At 48.4% G+C, this 22240-nt stretch overlaps 1 protein-coding gene across 3 annotated transcripts; it reads right to left on the bottom strand.

Annotated features, from left to right (window-relative positions):
* Nucleotides 1-2708: 2708 nt before the first annotated feature.
* NDUFV3 (NADH:ubiquinone oxidoreductase subunit V3) lies at nucleotides 2709-22226 on the bottom strand. 3 transcript variants are annotated; one of them, XM_055279819.2, is made up of 4 exons: nucleotides 20294-22226; nucleotides 16841-16961; nucleotides 7821-8915; nucleotides 2709-2949 (listed from the first exon to the last, which is right to left on the bottom strand). In XM_055279819.2, the coding sequence occupies exons 1-4, from the start codon at nucleotides 20339-20341 to the stop codon at nucleotides 2792-2794; spliced, it is 1422 nt and encodes a 473-aa protein (XP_055135794.1). In that variant the 5' UTR covers nucleotides 20342-22226; the 3' UTR covers nucleotides 2709-2791. The 3 variants fall into 3 exon arrangements, with proteins under 3 accessions (XP_055135794.1, XP_055135795.1, XP_055135796.1); XM_055279820.2 differs by having other exon boundaries at nucleotides 22071-22220; XM_055279821.2 differs by lacking the exon at nucleotides 7821-8915 and having other exon boundaries at nucleotides 20294-20405.
* Between the last annotated feature and the right edge of the window lie 14 nt (nucleotides 22227-22240).

The following is a 22240-nucleotide window of genomic DNA, read 5'->3' on the forward strand; positions in this document are numbered from 1 at the left end:
GAAAAAGTTTGCCACTGAGAAATTAATCTGGTACAATTTAGATGTCACACAGCTTCCCTATGGGGTGTAGTAAATTATGTGCCGCTGCCTTCATTTTACAAACTTTGGACTGTTTCCTGTGGGCAGGTACTGGGGCCACAGTAAGACCCCAGTGGATGGAGAGCTGCAGGCCAGAGAGCACTTCCCCAGGCTTTTAATACAAGTCAAGAGACTGGCAGGGGAATCTAACCTGTTAAAACACAATGCGTGTGCTGGAAGCAGAGTGAGAAAAGCTGCCCCATCACCCGCCACTCTTCAGTTACCTGCCAGCTGCCAGCAAACATCAAGGCAAGAATCTGTAATTAGCAAGGGCTGGATCGGATTTACACACTATCTCCTCCAGTCCAAGGGCATTTGTCCCAGGTGGAAGAGAGCAAACATTTAGAAAGATGTCAAGGTCTAGGTGACAGGAAAAATGTCAAAGGAGGTAAAATAATTCTTTAACTCGCATGTATTAAACCGGTTTAAAAATCTAACAGGAGGCCAAGCACAGTGGCTCACGCCTGCAATCCCAGCACTTTGGGAGGCCAAGGCAGGTGGATCACCTGAGGTCAGGAGTTGGAGACCAGCCTGTCCAACATGGCAAAACCCCATCTATACTAAAAATACAAAAATTAGCCAGGCGTGGTGGCAGGGACCTGTAATCCCAGCTACTCAGTAGACTGAGGCAGGAGAATTGCTTGAACCCAGGAGGCTGAGGTTGCAGTGAGCCGAGATTGCACCATTGCACTCCAGCCTGGGCAACAAGAGCAAAATTCTGTCTCAAAAAACCAAAAAACAAACAAAAAATTTAACAGGAAAGAAAGCAGCACTAATGCTCATTTTCTGTGATTTATCACATCTGTTTCTGGAAATCCACCTTAAGGAAACAATTCCAAACACAGAATAAGTCCCATCCACACTGCTGTTTCTGACAGCACTTTTGTTTTTTTGAGACGGAGTCTCACTCTGTCGCCCAGGCCGGAGTGCAGTGGCGCGATCTCGGCTCACTGCAAGCTCCGCTTCCCAGGTTCATGCCATTCTCCTGCCTCAGCCTCCTGAGCAGCTGGGACTACAGGCGCCTGCCACCACCCCCGGCTAATTTTTTGTATTTTTAGTAGAGACGGGGTTTCACCGTGTTAGCCAGGATGGTCTCGATCTCCTGACCTCGTGATCCGCCCACCTCATCCTCCCAAAGTGCTGGGATTACAGGCGTGAGCCACCGCGCCTGGCCTCTGACAGAATGTGGGAATCACATAGACCCAAACAATGGCCCCGTGGGTGACCACTGTATTGCCACCAGATGGACTATCAAGAAGTCATCTGCAATGATAGCTACAAAATGCAGAACTGTGCTTGGTGCTGGCTATTGGGTTTTAAGCCCTTCCCATGGGTGGAGGAGAGTAGACCAAAATCCCAGAAAGACTAGCCCAACAGGACTAGTTCTAAGGGAAGAACTTTATTTTTTTGAGACGGAGTTTTGCTCTTGTTGCCCAGGCTGGAGTGCAATGGTGCAATCTCTGCTCACTGCAACCTCCACCTCCCGGGTTCAAGTGATTTTCCTGCCTCAGCCTCTTGAGTAGCTGGGATTACAGGGACACGCCACCACACCCGGATAATTTTTGTATTTTTAGTAGAGATGGGGTTTCACTATGTTGGCCAGGCTGGTCTCAAACTCCTGACCTCAGGCGATCCACCCACCTCACCCTACCAAAGTGCTGGGATTACAGGAATTATCCACTGCACCTGGCCAAAACTCCTGTTTCTAATGATAAAAAACCAGGGCTGTAGGATTAGAAGTCACTATTACTGGTTGGGTGCGGTGGCTCACGCCTATAATCCCAGAATTTTGGAGGCCGAGGCAGGTAGATCATGAGGTCAGGAGTTTAAGACCAGCCTGGCTAAGATGATGAAACCTCACCTCTACTAAAAATACAAAAAAAATTAGCCAGACATGATGGCGTGAGCCTGTAGTACCAGCTACTCAGGAGGCTGAGGCAGGAGAATCGCTTGAACCCAGGAGGCGGAGGTTGCAGCGAGTCGAGATTATGCCACTGGACTCCAGCCTGGGCAACAGAGTGAGACTCCATCTCAAAAAAAATAAGTCACTATTACATTATTGATACTCAGCTGATAATCGGGTTAATGCTAAATTGACTAGGCTGAGCACAGTAGAATCACACCGCTCTAAAGCACTTAAAATTCTCTAATTATATGGATTTGCCCAGTGATCCGCAACCTTAAAGTTTAAGAAAAATTCCTTGCACATAGTAGATATTCCAAAATATATGTTGGATAATCAGCATTACTGTTGCTAATTCACCACTCACTGTAAAAAGTGTGAAAGTGGCTGGGCGCAGTGGCTCACGCCTGTAATCCCAGCACTTTGGGAGGCCGAGGTGGGCAGATCATCTGAGGTCAGGAGTTCGAGACCAGCCTGGCCAACATGATGAAACCCTGTCTCTACTAAAAATACAAAAATTAGCTGGGCCTGGTGGTGAGTACCTGTAGTACCACCTACTCGGGAGGCTGAGGTGGGAGAATCACTTGAACCTGGGAGGCGGAAGTTGCAGAAGTTGCAGTGAGCCAAGAATGTGCCACTGCACCGCAGCCTGGGTGACAGAGTGAGACCCTGTCTCAAAAAAAAAAAAAAAAAAAAGTAAAAGTGAAACCAATTCTGCACAGTGGGCTTTGTGACTCTTGAGTGGATTTTATTTTTGCACTCCAGGATGCAGCGAAGACGGTGGAAGGTTCATCTTCACACTGAGGGCCCTCAGTGTCGAGGTGACTCCCGGCCTGAGGAGGGCTGAGGCATCCTGAATTTTGAGAGTTCGAGGTTTAGGTCTAAGAAGGTGTACATGGTGTAGTCATGATGCTGGAGGTTCTTGTAGGTAGTGTTGTCAAACGGCTCAGCAGGCACTGGGGCCGGCTCTGTGGAGGAAACACAATGCCCATGAGACCAACACAAGGACAGCTCTTTATGAATGACTCGGCTCACACACAGGCGCTTATCTACCAAGCATTCTTCATCAACCCTATCTGTGAGGAACAAATTGTCTAATTAAAAAAGAAAAGCCTACAAAAGCTACAGTAAAGAAAAAGAAAGATATTACTTGGAAATTTATTCTAAAACGTACGGCCTTACCAATTTAAGAAATGGAATAGTTATAACAATGTGCTTTTTCTTTTTTTTTTTTTTTCGAGACGGAGTCTTGCTCTGTTGCCCAGGCTGGAGTGCAGTGGTGCGACCTCTGCTCACTGCAAGCTCCGCCTCCCAGGTTCACACCATTCTCCTGCCTCAGCCTCCCGAGTAGCTGGGACTACAGGCGCCTGCCACCACGCCCGGCTAATTTTTTGTATTTTTAGTAGAGACGGGGTTTCACTGTGTTAGCCAGGATGGTCTCAATCTCCTGACCTCGTGATCCGCCCGTCTTGGCCTCCCAAAGTGCTGGGATTACAGGCGTGAGCCACGGCGCCCGGCCTAATGTGTTTTTTCTGAGATAGAGTCTCGCTCTGTTGCCCAGGCTGGAGTGCAATGGTGCGGTCTCAGCTCACTGCAACCTCCACCTCCCGGGTTCAACTGATTCTCCTGCCTCAGTCTCCCGAGTAGCTGGGATTACAGGCGTCTGCCACCACGCCTGGCTAATTTTTGTATTTTTAGTAGAGACAGGGTTTCACCATGTTGGCCAGGGTGGTTTCGATCTCCTGACCTCAAGTGATCTGCCCACCTCGACCTCCCAAAGTGCTGGGATTACAGGCATGAGCCACTGTGCCAGGCCATACAATGTGTCTTAACATCTTAGTTTGTGTACTTCTAGGCTTCTCAAAAGTTTGAAAATGACTAGAACAATTATGGCAGGACTTTCAAGTAACTTAGAGATGCATGATAAAATCTACCTCTATTAGAAATCTGGTGGCCGGGCGCGGTAGCTCACGCTTGTAATCCCAGCACTTTGGGAGGCCGAGACGGGCGGATCACAAGGTCAGGAGATCGAGACCACGGTGAAACCCCGTCTCTACTAAAAATACAAAAAATTAGCCGGGCGTGGTGGTGGGCGCCTGTAGTCCCAGCTACTCGGAGAGGCTGAGGCAGGAGAATGGCGTGAACCCGGGAGGCGGAGCTTGCAGTGAGCCGAGATGGCGCCACTGCACTCCAGCCTGGGCGACAGAGCGAGACTCCGTCTCAAAAAAAAAAAAAAAAAAAAAAAGAAATCTGGGCTGGGCATGGTGGCTCACGCCCATAATCCCAGCACTTTGGGAGGCCGAGGTGGGAGGATTGCTTGAGCTCAGGAGTTCTAGATCATTCTGGGCAAAATAATGAGACTCTGTCTCTACAATAAAAAATTAGCAGGGGCCAGGAGCAGTGGCTCACGCCTGTAATCCCAGCACTCTGGGAGAGGCCGAGGCGGGCAGATTGCTTGAGGCCAGGAGTTTAAGAGCAGCCTGGCCAACAAGGTGAAACCCCGTCTCCACTAAAGTTACAAAAGTTAGCAGGTGTGGTAGCATACTCCTGTAATCCCAGCTACGTTAGGAGGCTGAGGCACAAGAATTGCTTGAACCCAGGAGGCAGAGAGTGCAATGACCTGAGATTGCATCACTGCACTCCAGCCTGGTGACAAATTGAGACTCTCCCCAAAAAAAAAAAAATTAGCAGGGTATGGTGGCAAACCTGTAGTCTCCAGCTACTCAGGAGGCTGAGGTGGGAGGATCGCTTGAGATTGGGAGGTGGAGGTTGCAGTGAGCTGAGATCACATCACTGCACTCCAGCCTGTGGGACAGAGCAAGACTGTCAAAAAAAAAATTTTTTTTGAAAAGCTTAAACTAAAGGAGCCTTCTGAATCTCTGATACAACAAAATTAGATAAATTCTAATAACAACAACACAGCATTTAAACAGTTGGTAATTCTAAACTACAAGTAGGGGTTGAGGCAAAAGAAGTACTGGTCTCCTGCAGTAGGACACACAATATAACATAATGGCAAAATCAAAACCAGCATGGGAACACAGGCTGATGTTTGGGTTAAGATTTGTACTGACTCAATTTCTGGAAATCAGGTCATTAGGTCTGTCTTAACTTCCATTCATGCTCCACAAAAAAATAACTTAAATACATTTATTTTCTCACCATTTCAATTAATATCAAAAGCTCTGCTTTTCATTTTTAAGTTATGTTAAGCAAAAACGATGTCTTATTTAAAGAGCTGGCATCGTTCCAATCTCCACAAGCTGAGTATCTTTGGTGTGGTGTAGGGACACCTTCAAAGCAGAACGTATTATTTTAGTTACTATAGGGAGGGTGATAACTCACCAAGACGTGGGTTACAAAACTCTAATCTAAAACCACTCTACCTGGAAGGCCAATACTGGGGCACGGACTGCCTAGTGAGACCGTGGCCCCACACAGACACAGCTCTGCAAGGTGGGCTGTGTGCATGCGCACAGAAGATATTTAAGAAACAACACATCCATGAAATATTAGAACTTTCTCTTCAGAAAGGTTTGCAATCTGAAAACTCCCAATTCTGTTTTTATCCTGCGAGTTGTGTTATTTGTCTCCGTTTTAGAGCAGGAGGAGTGAAAGCAGCAGCATCAGGAAATGCAGTTCCTGAGGTCTGGGAAGTCTGGCAAGCACCGGCACTTGGCGTACTGATCAAAGAGCAGACGGAGAGGGGGGAAAACACATAGATCCCGTCGCATAACGAACCAAGAACAAGAAGGCATCACGTAAGGCACATAAGGCAAGGGGTGGCGGTACAGAGGATGGAGAGCAGACACAGGACGGAGCCGCGCTTGTTAGGGATCATGCATTTTAGAGAAGTCTTCAAGAAGAGCCATGGATTCTAAAATGGAAGCTTGCCTTTTCATGTTTGCCACGACCCACCTAAAGCACATTGCATCTTATCAAGTTTAGTGCTCAAGAAAATGGTAACACAGCTGGGCACAGTGGCTCACGCCTGAAATCCCAGCACTTTGGGAGGCAGAGGCAGGTGGATCACCTGAGGTCAGGAGTTCGAAACCAGCCTGACCAACATGGCAAAACGCTGTCTCTACTAAAAATACAATAATTAGCCAGGCGTGGTGGCAGGCACCTGTAGTGGCACCTACTCAGGAAGCTAAGGCAGGAGAATTGTTTGTACCTGGGAGGTGGAGCTGGCAGTGAGCCGAGATCACGTCACTGTACTGCAGCCTGGGTGACAGAGTGAGACTCCATCTCCAAAAAAAAAAAAAAATGGTAACATGATAGGAATAAATGCTGTTGCCCTTTAAAAGCCTTCATACGCTAGGCACGGTGTCTCATGCCTGTAATCCCAGCACTTTGGGAGGCCGAGGCAGGTGGATCACCCGAGGTCAGGAGTTTGAGACCAGCCTGGCCAACATGGTAAAACGCTGTCTCTACTAAAAATACAAAAATTAGCCGGGGGTGGTGCCACACGCCTGTAATCCCAGCTACTCTGGAGGCTGAGGCTGGAGAATCACTTGAACCCAGGAGGCGGAGGTTACAGTGAGCCGAGATTGCGCCATTGTACTCCAGCCTGGGCAACAAGAGCAAAACCCATGTCGAAAAAAAAAAACCGTTCATAAAATTTCTTCTAGAATAGTAAAGCAGCCCATATGTGTTTTCAGTTAACCGGAGAAGGAAATGCTGTCCAGGGGAAAGGAAGCGTATGCAGCAGCTGCCCTGTACAACACTTACTGCTTTAATTCCTGAACTGTGAATCTGCCCTGAGCACAGGATGCTAAAAGTAAGCATCTAGTTTACCCAAAGACTCACGCCAAGTGACTAGCTACTGCTCTTCACCTATGCAAATTAAACCGGAGGCTCCCCTTTTCACTTAGTGAGATGCCCCACAAGGTCATCAATGAACACTTGGACACCTTCAAAAGTCAGTGGTGACAATGTTAAGCTGCCAGTTTTCAAAAATTATACTGGTTAAGAAATAGTCAAGAGTGCCACGGACATACTCTTTAAGATGAAGGTTGGGGGCCGGGGGCGGTGGCTCCTGCCTGTAATCCCAGCACTTTGGGAGGCCAAGGCAGGCTGATCATGAGGTCAGGAGATCGAGACCGTCCTGGCCAACATGGTGAAACCCTGTCTCTACTAAAAATACAAAAATTAGCTGGGAGTGGTGGTGGGCGCCTGTAATCCCAGCTACTCAGGAGGCTGAGGCAGGAGAATGGCTTGAACCTGGGAGGCAGAGGCTGCAGTGAGCCAAGATTGCACCATTGCACTCCAGCCTGGTGACGGAGCAAGACTCTGTCTCAAAAAAAAAAAAAAAAAAAAAAAAAAAGAAGGTTAAGCAAGGTGCAGTTGCTCACGCCTGTAATCCCAGCACTTTGGGAGGCCGAGGCGGGTGGATTGCCTGAGGTCAGGAGTTCAAGACCAGCCTGGCCAACATGGTGAAACCCCGTCTCTACTAAAAATACAAAAAAATTAGCCAGGTGTGGTGGCCTGCGCCTGTAATCTCAGCTACTTGGGAGGCTGAGGCAGGGGAATTGCTTGAGATGGAAGTTGTAGTGAGCAGAGATCACTCTAGCCTGGGCAACAGAGCAAGACTCCATCTAAAAAAAACCAAAAAAACAAAAAAAAAGAACGTTAAATATTTTAGGGATTCTGAATATAAGGGTGGATTGTCCACAATTAAGACATACTTTTCTGCTTTGCTGAGGCAGCGTTACAGGCCATATGTCTAGTACAGAATTTGATTAATTGTAACACTGCTCTACAAGCATATGTAAATTAGTTCTTTTGCCTCACTACCCTAAGGGACAGGGCGCACTTGGGAGCGCGAGTCAAGGTATACCCTGAGTGCCGCCTCGGTCGTCCCCTGGTGTGGCCGCGTCTTCCATGGCCTCACCCTCGGCCTCAAGCTTCGGCGCTGCTGTCTTTTCATGGAAATCGTGGTTATTCTCAACAGGAACTGTCTCCAAATCACTTGGTGGTATCTGATCTTCCACGATTGCCTCTCTAGCCTTCAGGTGCCCTTCTATTCCCTGCACCCCTGAGGTTTCCTTTCTGGGCGAGGGAGGGGCTGCCTTGCGCTGGGGCTCTGGCACGGGTTTTTCCAGATGCCCCTCTGCCGCCCCAGGAGGACTGGCTTGCAGCTGCCCCTCTGCTCTGGCCTCTTCTGCCAGCACAGCAGGTGCTGGGCTGCCCTTCGGTGGCGCAGATGACCCTGATTTTGTGTGGACAGGTAAGGGTCCTTTAACTTCAAATGGCTTTTGGCTTTCTTTATCTATTTCATTTAATCTAAATGTTTTCTGCAATTGTTTTTCCTTTAAACTTTGCTTCAAAAACTCTTCATCTACTTGAGATCTGGGGATTGTGGTTTTTGGTCTCACATCTTCCCTGCCTTCTGATGGCTTAGCAGGGGGCCCTTTCTTCTTTGGCTGGTGGGGCTTCTCTGGATCAGTCATGTCCGCATGCGGCTTCTGCAGCAAGGTTTTCTCTTTTGCTGATACTGTAACTCGGGGGGCTCTGTTTTCAAAGGAATGAGAGGCCTCTGGTTTTCGAAGCCCCCCTCTGCCTTTGCTCACCACTCGAGGAGTGACCTCTGAAACATCAGCCTCGTCATCAGATTCAGAATCAGAGGAGCTAGACGAGGATGAAGATGAAGGCGACGTCACTTTCCGACCCACCTGACGAGCTTCTGAATCACAGCCCTGTTTTCTGAATGGAGACAGAACTTTCTGTGGAAACTCTACCAAAGTCTTTCTTGACAAAAATTTCGGAACCCCTTCATCTGTGAACAGCACGCTGCCACTGGGACTGGGACTAGCTACCTTCCCGCCCTTGTTCACAGCTGGCGGGTAAGAACTGGGTGAAGATAAGTTTTTAGACAATTCAGCTGCTGTCTGGGTGGCTAGGAGCTTGCCCCTCTCCTTTGGTTCCACTACATCTAGGAAATGGCATAAAGAGGAATATTATTTAACAAAACAACTTAAAACTCAGTCAAAATTACAGACATTTCATGACACATTACTTATTACTGATGGTATCTTCAATGCAATCATCCTAAGATGGGTCCCACAGAAACCCACCAAGCAACCAACTGAGATGGAAAATGTTCAGAAAATCATCTGCTTTGGTACTGAACATGTACAAACTTTTTTCCTTGACATTATTCCCTAAACAATACAACAACTATTTACATGGCATTTACATTGTATGAGGTATTATAAGTAATCTAGAGATGATTTAAAGTATACAGGAGGATGTACTTAGGTGATATGCAAATACTGCATCACTGTATATCAGCGACTTGAGCATCTGCACATTTTGGAATCCTGGTGGGAGGGGTGGCCTAGAACCAATTCCCTCAGATATTGAAGGATGACCGTATAATAAAACACAAAACTACCGATCTAAGACTAGCGGCGTAGGCCTATCTCACAGCCAAAGACGGGGACTTTCAGAGACTGTTTCTCTTCTCTCAGAGACCATAACAAACTATGTAAAATAAAGGTTTACAAATACTGTACTAGTAATTAGTGAAAGCAGGAGCTCGCCTTGTTGCTTCCCTATCGCCTCTCAAAACAGAACTCAAATCTCCTGAATCTCTTTTCTGCTTAGTTGAAAAGTGAGGGCACGGCCTTCAAGTTTTTAGTGATCCCCCTATCAAAAGTAAAAAGGGTTAGGGTGTGAAACATGGATTAGGAACCTTAAAATGCTTCCAAATCTTGTCAAAATATCACAAAACTAACTTTGGAAACAAGGCACATTCAGAAACAGAGGTGCATTTAAACATTACATTAGAGAATAAAGTTACTCAAATTTTATATGGTAATGGAAACTTCTACAGGTGTTTCACTATAAAAAGGTTTTTTTTTATTTTTACTTATTTTATTTCTTTATTTATCTAATTTTTCTTTTGAAATGGAGTTTCACTCTTGTTGCCCAGGCTGGAGTGCAATGGCGCGATCTCAAGTCACCGCAACCTCTGCCTCCCAGGTTCAAGCAATTCTCCTGCCTCAGCCTCCCGAGTAGCTGGGATTACAGGCATGTGCCACCACACCCAGCTAATTTTGTATTTTTAGTAGAGACACGGTTTCTCCATGTTGGTCAGGCTGGTCTCAAACTCCCTACCTCAAGTGATCTGGCCGCCTTGGCCTCCCAAAGTGCTGGGATTACAGAGGTGAGCTACCGCGCCCAGCATTTTATTTTTAAATAAACACACGAGAATCAAGAATTTTCAGAAGGAAGACAGCACAGTGATTAAAATATAAATTGCACTGCCAGAATGCCTGGGTTCAAATCCAGGCTTCTCCGCTGACACCTGTGTGGACACTGCATGACTCAGGCAGCTCAGTCCCTCCACACCTCAACTTCCTTGTCTATGACATGGGGATAACAGTAGCATCTACTTCCTGGGTTGTTGAGGACTGGGGAAGATGAGATACGGGAAAAGTGCTTAGAACAGTGCCTGGCACTGCTTGTTATATTTGGATACATAAAATTTCGTTTCCTTTTTTTTTTTTTTGAGATGGAGTCTAGCGCAGTCACCCAGGCTGCAGTGCAGTGGTGCAAATCTCAGCTCAGTGAAACCTCCACCTCCTGGGCTCAAGTGATCTTCCTGCCTCAGCCTCCCGAGTAGCTGGTACTACAGTTGTGTGCCACCACGCCTGGGTAATTTCTTTTTGAGATGGAGTTTCACTCTTTTTGCCCAGGTTAGAGTGCAATGGCGTGATCTTGGCTCACTGCAACTTCCACCTCCTGGGTTCAAGCGATTCTCCTGCCTCAGCTTCCTGAGTAGCTGGGATTACAGTCATGCACCACCACGCCCGGCTAGTTTTTTTTTGTATTTTTAGTAGATACAGGCTTTCACAATGTTGGTCAGGCTCGTCTCGAACTCCTGACCCCAGGTGATCCACCTGCCTCAGCCTCCCAAAGTGCTGGGATTACAGGCGTGAGCCACTGTGCCTATTTTTTTACTGAGCCACTATTTACACTGTGTGTAAATAGAAATTACATGAAATTTCTATTTCCAGATATTCCTCACTTTTAAAACTGAAACAAGGACTTCAAATGGATAATAACTTTGGCTTCTGGACATACTCTTCAAAAAGCTACACAGAAATTACTCAGTCAACAATTTATTACTGTTGCAAAATTAGGCCTGGGTACTGGATTCAAGGAAAGCAGCAAGCTGGAGAGCCCAGTGGTTCCCCAAGGTGCACCTCCAAGAACATCCAGCCCCCGACATCTGTGCCGGCAGCCTTCCTCAGGGAGAATGCATGTGTTGGGGAAAGCTGGACACCTCTGATGAAATAAGGCACAGCATGTCCCACCGCCCCAGGGTCTTGTCCTGCGGCAGACACTCTGAGTAGAGATGTGATTCCAAGGATGAGAGCTTTGGGTACCCTCACTTGCATGCCGGAAACTTCTGTTAGAGCTTCCAAAGCCACTTCTGGCTGAGAAAGGTTTGATCTGGCAATGTGCCATGGAGGGTGAAAAGTTCCTCTTACACTTACCAACTACCAACACTTCAGGGGAAAATATGGGCCTGCACGTGTCCACTTACAAGCATTATTTATTTTTCTTTGTACAGGGACTTTTTGTTTGTTTGTTTGTTTTGAGATGGAGTCTCGCTGTGATGCCCAGGAAGCAGTGCAATGGCACAGTCTCAGCTCATTGCAACCTCTGCCTCCTGGGTTCAAGCGATTCTCCTGCCTCAGCCTCCTGAGCGGCTGGGATTACAGGCGCCCGCCACCGTGCCCAGCTAATTTTTGTATTTTTAGTAGAGATGGGGGTTTCGCCATATTGGCCAGGCTGTTCTCGAACTCCTGACCTCAAGTGATCGGCCCGCCTTGGCCTCCCAAAGTGCTGGGATTACAGGCGTGAGCCACCACACCTAGACTCAGTATTTATTTTTGTCGAGACAGGGTCTCACTCTATCACCCATGATGGATGATGCAATCATAATTCACTGCAACCTCGACCTCCTGGGCTCAAATGATCCTCTCGCCTCAGCCTCCTGAGTAACTAGGACCACAGGTGCACACTATCATACCCAGCTACTTTTTGAAGTTTTTTCTAGAGATGGGTTTTCACTATGTTGCTCAGGCTTGTCTCAAACTGCTGAACTCAACTGATCCTCCCGCCTCAGCTTCCCAAAGTTCTAGGATTATAGGCGTGAACCCCCATGCCCAGCCTGTACAGGAATTCTTTTTTTTTTTTTTTTTTTTTTTTTTTTTTTTTTTTTTTTTTTTTTTTTTGAGACGGAGTCTTGCTCTGTCACCCAGGCTGGAGTGCAGTGGCGCGATCTCGGCTCACTGCAAGCTCCGCCTCCCGGGTTCACGCCATTCTCCTGCCTCAGCCTCTCCGAGTAGCTGGGACTACAGGCGCCCGCCACCACGCCCGGCTAATTTTTTGTATTTTTGGTAGAGACGGGGTTTCACCGTGGTCTCGATCTCCTGACCTCGTGATCCGCCCGCCTCGGCCTCCCAAAGTGCTGGGATTACAAGCGTGAGCCACCGCGCCCGGCCAGGAATTCTTTTAAAAATTATGAGATACATGGCTGGGTGCAGTGACTCACGCCCGTAATCCCAGCAACTTTGGGAGGTCGAGGCAGGAGGATCATCTGAGGTTGGGAGTTCAAAACCAGCCTGGCCAACATGCAGAAACCCTGTCTCTACTAAAAAATACAAAAATTGGCCGGGTGCGGTGGCTCACACCTGTAATCCCAGCACTTTGGAAGGCCAAGGCAGGTGGATCACGAGGTCAAGAGATGAAGACCAACCTGGCCAACATAGTGAAACCCTGTCTCTACTAAAAATAGAAAAATTTGCCGGGTATGGTGGCGGGCACCTGTAGTCCCAGCTATTTGGGAGGATGGGGCAGGAGAATGGCTTGAACCTGGGAGGCGGAGGTTGCAGTGAGCCGAGATCGTGCCACTGCACTCTAGCCTGGCGACAGAGTGAGACTTTATCGCAAAAAAAAAAAAAAAAAAAAAATTAGCCAGGTGTGGTGGCGCATGCCTGTAATCCCAGCTACTTGGGAGGCTGAGGCAGAAGAATTGCTTGAATCAGGGAGGCGGAGGTTGTGGTGAGCCGAGATCGTGCCATTGCACTCCAGCCTGGGCAAAAAGAGCAAAACTCCGTCTAAAAAAAAAAAAAAAAAAAAAAAAAAAAAAAAAAAAAAAATTACGAGATACAACTGTTCTGTGTATTGATGAGCTTAGTTCTGGAACACTGTCCTCCCACCTGAAAGCTCTCTGCAGGGTGCGCAGTAGCTACGTGTATCCCACTGCAGCCGGTCTCACAACCACCCAGCGAGGCTGGCATGCTCATCCTGCTTAAGCACAAAGGAACTGAGGCTCAGAGGCCTGCAGGGCCCATCAAGGCCAGAGGCAGGAGCTCCATGAGAGCCCAGGGCCCACTCCCAGGTCAGTGTTCCCCTCCCCAAACCACACCCCAGATGGCCACAGAATGAAGCACTCCGTTTCCACTCACACACAGACACATGTATCTAAAAAGGGGGCTCTTTGGCTCTGCCATGATATTTTAAAATCCATTTAATCCAAATTCATAAGTCTATGATGTAGGATTGCAGACACAGACTAAAATTCACCAAAAGAGAGGATAATGTTAGTAATGAAATTCAAGGAATTGTTCATCAGTAAACATTTAGAGAATGTCAAAAACATGCCAGGTAGGCTGGACACAGTGGCTCATGCCTGTAATCCCAATACTATGGGAGTTTGAGGCAGGGAGATTGCTTGAGCCCAGGAATTCAAAACCAGTCTAGGCAATACAGTGAGACTTCGTCTCTATGGAAAATTAAAATATTAGCCAGGGTGTGATGGTGTGCACCTGTAGTCCTGGCTACTCCAGAGGCTGAGGTGGGAGGATCACTTGAGCTTGGAAGGTCGAGGCTACAGTGAGCTATGATTGTGCCACTGTACTCCAGCCTGGGTGACAGAGCAAGATTCTATTTCAAAAAATAAACAACAACATCAACAAAACATGCCAGGGATATGCCAGGCGTGGTGGGATGTGCCTGTAGTCTCAGCTACTCAGGAGGCTGAGGTGGGAGGATTGCTTGAACTCAGGAGTTTGAGGCTGTAGTGAGCTATGATTGTGCCACTGCACTCCGGCTTGGGAGAGAGAGCCAGAGCCCCTCTCTTAAAACAAATAACATAAAAGGAAGAAGAGAAAAAAACAATGATTGAAAAACAAGGCAGGACTCATAGCACAAAACTAAATAACATTCCCGTGGAATCCAAGCCTCAAGTCGACGCACTGTGAGAGGCAGTCAGGGGCTGGCACTCTCTTTGTATAAATACAAATATTTAAAAACTTACCAGTGTTCTGTGCACAGACCAAGGAGGAAGAAAACAAAAGAATCTAAATACTTTCAAACATTCAAACTCAGAAAATAGTATATTGATGAAAATAAGACCAAACTCAATTATCATTCTACAACCCCATATAATGATTAAAGATTTAGGGCCGGGCGCGGTGGCTCATGCCTGTAATCCCAGCACTCTGGGAGGCCAAGGAGGGCGGATCACAAGGTCAGGAGATCGAGACCATCCTGGCTAACATGGTGAAACCCCGTCTCTACTAAAAATGTAAAAAATTAGCCAGGCGTGGTGGGTGCCTGTAGTCCCAGCTACTCAGGAGGCTGAGGCAGGAGAATGGCGTGAACCCAGGAGGCGGAGGTTGTAGTGAGCCGAGATCGCACCACTGCACTCTAGCCTGGGCAACAGAACCGGACTCCATCTCAAAAAAAAGAAGAATTAAAGATTTAGGCCGGGCGCAGTGGCTCATGCCTGTAATCCCAACACTTTGGGAGGCCGAGGCGGGTGGATAATGAGGTCAGGAGATTGAGACCATCCTGGCTAACATGGTGAAACCCTATCTCTACTACAAATACAAAAAATTAGCCTGACGTGGTGGCACGTGCCTGTAGTCCCAGCTACTCGGGAGGCTGAGGCAGAAGAATTGCTTCAACCCAGGAGGCGGAGATTGCAGTGAGCCGAGACCGTGTCACTGCACTCCAGCCTGGGCAACAGAGCGAGACTCTGTCTCAAAAAAAAAAAAAGAATTAAAGATTTAGAAACAGTTTGTGCTTCATGGTTTTTGTTTGTTTGTTTTCTTTTTTTGAGACAGAGTCTCACTTTGTCACCCAGGCTGGAATGCAGTGGTATGATCTCAGCTCACTCCTCCTCTGGGGTACAAGCAATTCTCCTGCCTCAGCTTCCTGAGTAGATGGGATTACAGGCCCGCACCACCACACCCAGCTAATTTTTATATTTTAAGTAGAGACGGGCTTTTGCCATGTTGGCCAGGCTGGTCTTGAACTCGTGACCTCAGGTGATCCGCCTGCCTCGGGCCTCCCAAAGTGCTGGGATTACAGACATGAGCCACCGTGCCTGGCCTGCACACATGTTCTTTCAAGAGTAAACTAGGGTCTAACAATTAAGGCTAACTGCAATGGACGTGGACCATAATCAATCATCAATAATGAGCAGTGAGTAGAAAATAAAATTATTCCCGGAAGAGAAGCATTTAAAATACACTGTTGCATTCCTTATTCTCCTTCTGTGAGTATATGCTGCACTGGTATTCAGGGAGGGGAAAAAAAAAGGTACAAAAACTGGTGATAAAAGTCAAAATGGCCGGGCGCAGTGGCTCACGCCTGTAATCCCAGCATTTTGGGAGGCAGAGGCGGGCGGATCATGAGGTCAGGAGATCGAGACCATCCTGGCTAACACAGTGAAACCCCGTCTGTATTTTTTTTTTTTTTTTTTTTTTTTGAGGCGGAGTCTCGCTCTGTCGCCCAGGCTAGAGTGCAGTGGCGCAATCTTGGCTCACTGCAAGCTCCGCCTCCTGGGTTCACGCCATTCTCCTGCCTCAGCCTCTCCGAGTAGCTGGGACTACAGGCACCCACCACCACGCCCGGCTAATTTTTTGTATTTTTAGTAGAGACGGGGTTTCACCATGTTAGCCAAGATGGTCTCGATCTCCTGACCTCGTGATCCGCCCGCCTCGGCCTCCCAAAGTGCTGGGATTACAAGCGTGAGCCACCGCGCCCAGCCACCCCGTCTGTATTAAAAATACAAAAAATTAGCTGGGCGTGGTGGCCGGCGCCTGTAGTCCCAGCTACTCGGGAGGCTGAGGCAGGAGAATGGTGTGAATCTGGAAGGTGGAGCTTGCAGTGAGCCGAGATTGTGCCACTGCACTCCAGCCTGCACTCTAGCCTGCACTCCAGCCAGAGCGAGACTCTGTCTCAAAAAAAACAAACAAACAAACAAACAAACAAAAAGTCAAAATTACTGTGTACGGAGCTGGCAACATCATGCATCAGCAATGTGAGTCACAGTGGAAAAAATCGTGCCTGCTGTTAGCTCCGTCTCCACAGTCATAAAACAATGATGTAGTCCTGGACTGGAATTAAGTAAAGCCTGGAAAACCACAGATGGGTCTCAAAGAGACTGAAACAAAACAAAACAAAACAAAAAAACTCAGCGTCAGAGGATGAAAAGTAAGGTGGTTTTCTGGCAACCTCATTGTGCCGGGGCCATCTAAATGCCACAGAACTTTTACCCAAGGCATCACTCACTTCAGGTTGGGGTTTGGCATTTAGAAAATACAGGAAAAACCATTTCAGGGCTAAACATTGAGTCAAAGACTATGACATTACTGAAATGTTTGGTCTAAAATCTGTTACAGATCTTCTGTCTCATATAATCCGGACACTGCTGAAAAGGAAGAAGCATAAATTATGGAGCTAGTAAAACTCATAGTCGTGCTTCGAAGGCTGACTAATCTATTTTCTTTTTGCATTCTCTTTCCCTTATGACTACCATCAAAATCTTACTTTTTGGTGGACTTTGCTTCTTGGGATTCTGCGGCTGACCCTTTTCACTCTTCCCTGATTCCGCAGACAAAGAAACCGTAGAAGCAAGTCCTCGAAACACCTGGGCTTCCTGGAGCATAGTCTGACAAAAGAATTAATGAATATGGATGTTTAGAGTAATGCCATTATAATAAGTAGTACTATGTATGAATATATATATATATATATTTTTTTTTTTGAGTCAGGGGTCTCCCTCAGTCGCCCAGGCTGGAGTACAGTGGCACAATCGTGGCTCACTGCAGCCTCCAACTCCTGGGTCCAAGCGATTCTCTGACATAGCTAGGACTACAGGCACGTACCACCATGCCTGGCTAATATTTTTTATTTTTTATAGAGATGAGATCTGGCTATGTTGCCCAGGTTGGTCTCAAACTCCTGGCCTCAAGTGACCTGAAGCCCTGGCCTCCCGAAGTGCTGGGATTGGCCAGGTGTGGTGGCTCACGCTTATAATCCCAGCACTTTGGGAGGCTGAGGTGGGCGGATCACTTGAGGTCAGGAGTTCTGAGACCAGCCTGGCCAACCCCGTCTCTACTAAAAATACGAAAAAAAGGCCGGGCGCGGTGGCTCACGCCTGTAATCCCAGCACTTTGGGAGGCCGAGGCGTGTGGATTGTGAGGTCAGGAGATCGAGACTATCCTGGCTAACACGGTGAAACCCCATCTCTACTAAAAATACAAAAAATTAGCCGGGCATGGTGGTGGGTGCCTGTAGTCCCAGCTACTTGGGAGGCTGAGGCAGGAGAATGGCGTGAACCCAGGAAGTGAAGCTTGCAGTGAGCCAAGATCGTGCTACTGCACTCCAGCCTGGGCGATAGAGCGAGACTCTGTCTCAAAAAAAAAAAATTTAGCCAGGCATGGTGGTGCACGCTTGTAGTTCCAGGTACTCCAGAGGCTGAGGCAGGAGAATTGCTTAGACTCAGGAGGTGGAGGTTGCAGTGAGCTGAGATCGTGCCACTGCACTCCAGCCTGGGCAACAGAGCGAGACTGTGTCAGAAAAAAGAAAAAAACAACCAAAGTGCTGGGATTGTATGCATGTAGGTACTGTGCATATGAATATTATATATTACCACTACATATAAGTGTAAAACATTCACATGGTATACTCCTAATGGTTATTATGGTTTTCATAATGTATATTATGGACATTTTGTAAAATACAAAAAGGCTGCAAGAAGAAAACACAAGAGTTCAAGGACAATCACTATCAATATTTGGTTTAATAAAACTCCAACCAGACGTTCTCCAGTGCATTTTTTTTGTACTCTCCAATTATTTATTAACCTACAAAATACTATGTTTCTTTTTTTTTCTTTTTTTTTTTTTTTGGAGACAGGGTCTCACTCTGACTCCCAGGCTGGAGTGCAGTGGCTCAATCTTGGCTCACTGCAACCTCTGCCTCCTGGGTTCCAGCGATTCTCTTGCCTCAGCCTCCCGAGTAGCTGGGATTACAGGTGTGCACCACCATGCCTGGCTAATGTTTTTGTATTTTGTTTTTTGAGACAGAGTCTCGCTCTGTCACCCAGGCTGGAATGCAGTGGCACAATCTCGGCTCACTACAACCCCTGCCTCCTGGGTTCAAGCGATTCTCCTGCCTCAGCCACCCAAGTAGCTGGGATTACAGGCATGCACCACCATGCCCGGCCAAGTTTTTGTATTTAGTAGAGACGGGGTTTCACCATGTTGATCAGGTTGGTCTCGAACTCCTGGCCTCAGGTGATCCACCCACCTCAGCTTCTCAAAGTACTGGGATTACAGGTGTGAGTTACCGCACCAGGCTCTTTCTGTATTTTTAGTAGAGACGGGGTTTCACCACGTTGGCCAGGCTGGTCTTGAACGCCTGACCTCAAATGATCTGCCTGTCTTGGCCTCCCAAAGTGCTGGGATTACAGGCGTGAGCCACCCGCCAGGCCCTATATTTCTTTCTGTAAAATGTTTTCTTATCCTTAGAAAATAGAGTAGAAGAAATACTATCTGGCCATTAAAATGATGTAGGTATATAAAAACTGCTTCAAAAGTGTCTACAATATAAATGTTATATTTTATATTATGCCAACTCACTCAGCATATACTCACTAAGGCCTATTAAGTGCTAGACAGAACAATGTTCTAGATGCTGGATACAGAACAGAGGTGCCTGTATGTGCACATATAAACATGAAAACGTTTATGTTCATGATTGTAAGCATGAGTACATGTGCTTATGTGAACATATAAAAGCTGATAAAAATCGTTAGGAACTAGATGCTTGAAGGAGTAATGGTGGACTGTCAATGAATTTCCCTATCTGTACTTTTAAATTATTCTGCAGGCTGAGGCACAAGAGTCACTTAATCCCAGGGGGCGGAAGTTGCAGGGAGTTGAGATGGTGCCATTGCACTCCAGCCTGGGCCTGGGCGACAGAATGAGGCTCTGTCTCAAAAAAAAAAAAAAAAAAAAAAAAAAAAAAATATATATATATATATATATATATATACACACACACACACACACACACACATATATATTCTGCAGGGAATAGTTACTGCTTTTGTAATAACAGCCATTTTTAAATTTGTAAGACAGTGAAGTGGCCTTAGCCTTATTTTATTTATTTATTTATTCTGTCCCCCAGGCTGGAGTGCAGTGGTATGATTTCGGCTCACTGCAACCTCCGCGTCCCGGGTTCATGGGATCCTCCCACCTCGGCCTCCCGAGTAGCTGGGATTACAGGAATGCACCACCACACCAGACTAATTTTTTGTATTTTTTTAGAGACAGGGTTTCGACATGTTGGCCAGGCTGGTCTCGAACTCCTGAACTCAAGCGATCCGCCTGGCTTGGCCTTCCAAAGTACTAGGATTACAGGCAAAATCCCAAAGTGCCCGCGCCCCGCCTTGGCCTTAGCTTCTTATTTGCAGAAAAGAAAGCCCTTCTTCCCCTTTTCACAGGTCAGGTCATGTCAGCTGGCTTCTCAACGGCTGTCAGTAAGTTACCAGATTAACCAGGTCCCTGAAAGTTTCCTCATTTTCTCTCTTGGCTAAATGGAGAAGTCACTGTCCTTCATAGAAGCCGTGCGGGAGGCCGCACAGCGGCTGACCCCAGAGGCACGGCAGCATCCCTGGGACCGTCCACCCGTCTGCCGCCCAGGCATGCAGCCCTCGGGAGCGGCCGTCGACACGGGGCACGCCAGCCTTGGCCTGGGCCTCGGGCAGCGGCGGCGGCGGACCGGCTTGGGGGAACCGCGGGACGCTCGCCGGCCACAGCCGGCCTGGCCCCGTGGCCGTCAGTCCTGGGCCCAGGGAGGGGGGTCAGCGGCCCAACCAGGACGGCTAGAGGTCGCGGACAGGCCCGGGCCTGACCAGCCCCGCGCCCCCTCGCCCCATCCCCTAGGTAGGCTCCGGGCCGCGCAGCCAGCCCAGGCTGCCTCCTCCTTTACCTTCAGCGCCCCGGCTCGTCCTTGCCGCAGGAAACACGGGACAGCCATGGCGGTGACAGCTGGCGCACTAGGAAGGGCCGCCGCAGCTGCGCGCGCAGCCGCGCCTGAACACCCGCCCCTTGGGCCGAGTGCGCCAATTACAGGCCAGCTGGGGGCGGAGCAGAGGCCGTGGGCCTGCGCGCGCTTCCCCAGTAGGGCTAAATGCCTCCCTTGGGGCCACGCCCCGGGTCAGGACCACCAATCACAGGCAACAGCGTGAAGGGCACGTCCCAGGCTGGTGCCGATCCCTGTGCCCTGCGGGCGCCTGGGCGCTGTGGGGGGGGAGGGGGCGCGGCGGAGACCTGCGGGGGCTGCTGGGCACCCCTCTCAGGCGTCTGCGCTGGGCCGGCCTGAATGTCCACCCGAACGCTTCGCACTTCTTTGCCCTTGTCCTCGCAGCCTTAAATCTGCGACCTTCCCTAGGGACACAGTCTGGTCCTACTTGATTGATAGTTCTGTGTTTTGAGAGGTTTTAAAGCTCTTCAGCTCGCGACTTCGGCGCCCGCACCACGCGCCCAGCTCCCTCACCCTCTGTCGGCAACGCGGTCACAACTGCTCACTGCCCCTCCTGCACGGCCCCTGCCAACGCTAATACCAGAGTTAGGCCGATTGAAAATGGAAGCTTTGTTTCACCTAAATGTTAATGACTTTCACAGCAGAGTTCGGCCCCAACGTTAGTCGTAATTGCGGAGTCGGTGTAATTAGTTATAAGCTTCTTTTTCTGCCTCTTGAGTTCTCTGCCTTCCCCTGCATGCCCAGAGCCCCATTCGCATTTCATCGGAGATGGACGTGCCCACACCTTCAGCTTCCACAGGAGAAGAGGCCCTGCCACAGTCATTTAAATGGATTGTGTAGGGATTCCTGACTCACAGCCAGCGATTCATTGAGGTGGCAACATAAACTGGCGGAATGAGGTGCCCTCAGGCCCTTATCAAAGAGGAGTCTGGAATCAAGTAAATGCAAGGGCACCTGCCACCCTCCACCCTGGGAGGCAAAGAGAATAACCTTAGATCTTAGGATAATCATGAGAAGGGAATCCTTTGTCCCTAAAGGGAGAAGGAAAAAAACATGCCAAAAGATTTTTGTTTAAAATTTTTTTTTTTTTTTTTGAGTCTTGCTCTGTCGCCCAGGCTGGAGTGCAGTGGCTCCATCTTGGCTCACTGCAAGCTCCGCCTCCTGGGTTCACTTGCTTCATTCTCTTGCCTCAGCCTCCCGAGTAGCTGGGACTACAGGCACCCACCACCACGCCCGGCTAATTTTTTGTAACTTTTAGTAGAGACGGGGTTTCACCGTATTAGCCAGGATGGTCTCCATCTCCTGACCTTGTGATCCACCCGTCTCGGCCTCCCAAAGTCCTGGGATTACAGGCGTGAGCCACCGTGCCCGGCTTAAATTTTTTTTTTTTGAGACAGTCTTGCTCTGTTGCCCAGGTTGGAGTGCAGTGGGGCGATCTCAACTCACTGCAACCTCCGCCTCCCGGGTTCAGGCAATTCTTCTGTCTCAGCCTCCCAAGTAGTTAGGGCTACAGTCGCACGCCACCACGCCCAGCAAATTTTTGTATTTTTAGTAGAAACGGGGTTTCACCATATTGGTCAGGCTGGTCTCGAACTGCTGACTTCATGTGAGCCACGGCCCCCGGCTCATTCACTTCTTGAAGGATCATTTACCAGGCATCTAGTAGCTATCAGGTCCTACGTCTCTCCAGCTACAGCGGAAAAAGATCCAGAACCAGCCCTACCCAGTCTAGAGGAAAGGACGAACATTAGGCAAGCACTTGGAATCGTGCGAAGTGCATTCCATCAGATCTTGGTGAGTGAACTGCCAAGCCCGAAACACCGAAGGCCACCAGCCACAACCGGGAGGACCTTCACAGCACCTTCCACGCATGCTCAAGGCAGGCTCGTCCTT

Source organism: Symphalangus syndactylus, chromosome 5 (genome assembly GCF_028878055.3).
Source record: "Symphalangus syndactylus isolate Jambi chromosome 5, NHGRI_mSymSyn1-v2.1_pri, whole genome shotgun sequence".
Lineage (NCBI taxonomy): Eukaryota > Metazoa > Chordata > Mammalia > Primates > Hylobatidae > Symphalangus > Symphalangus syndactylus.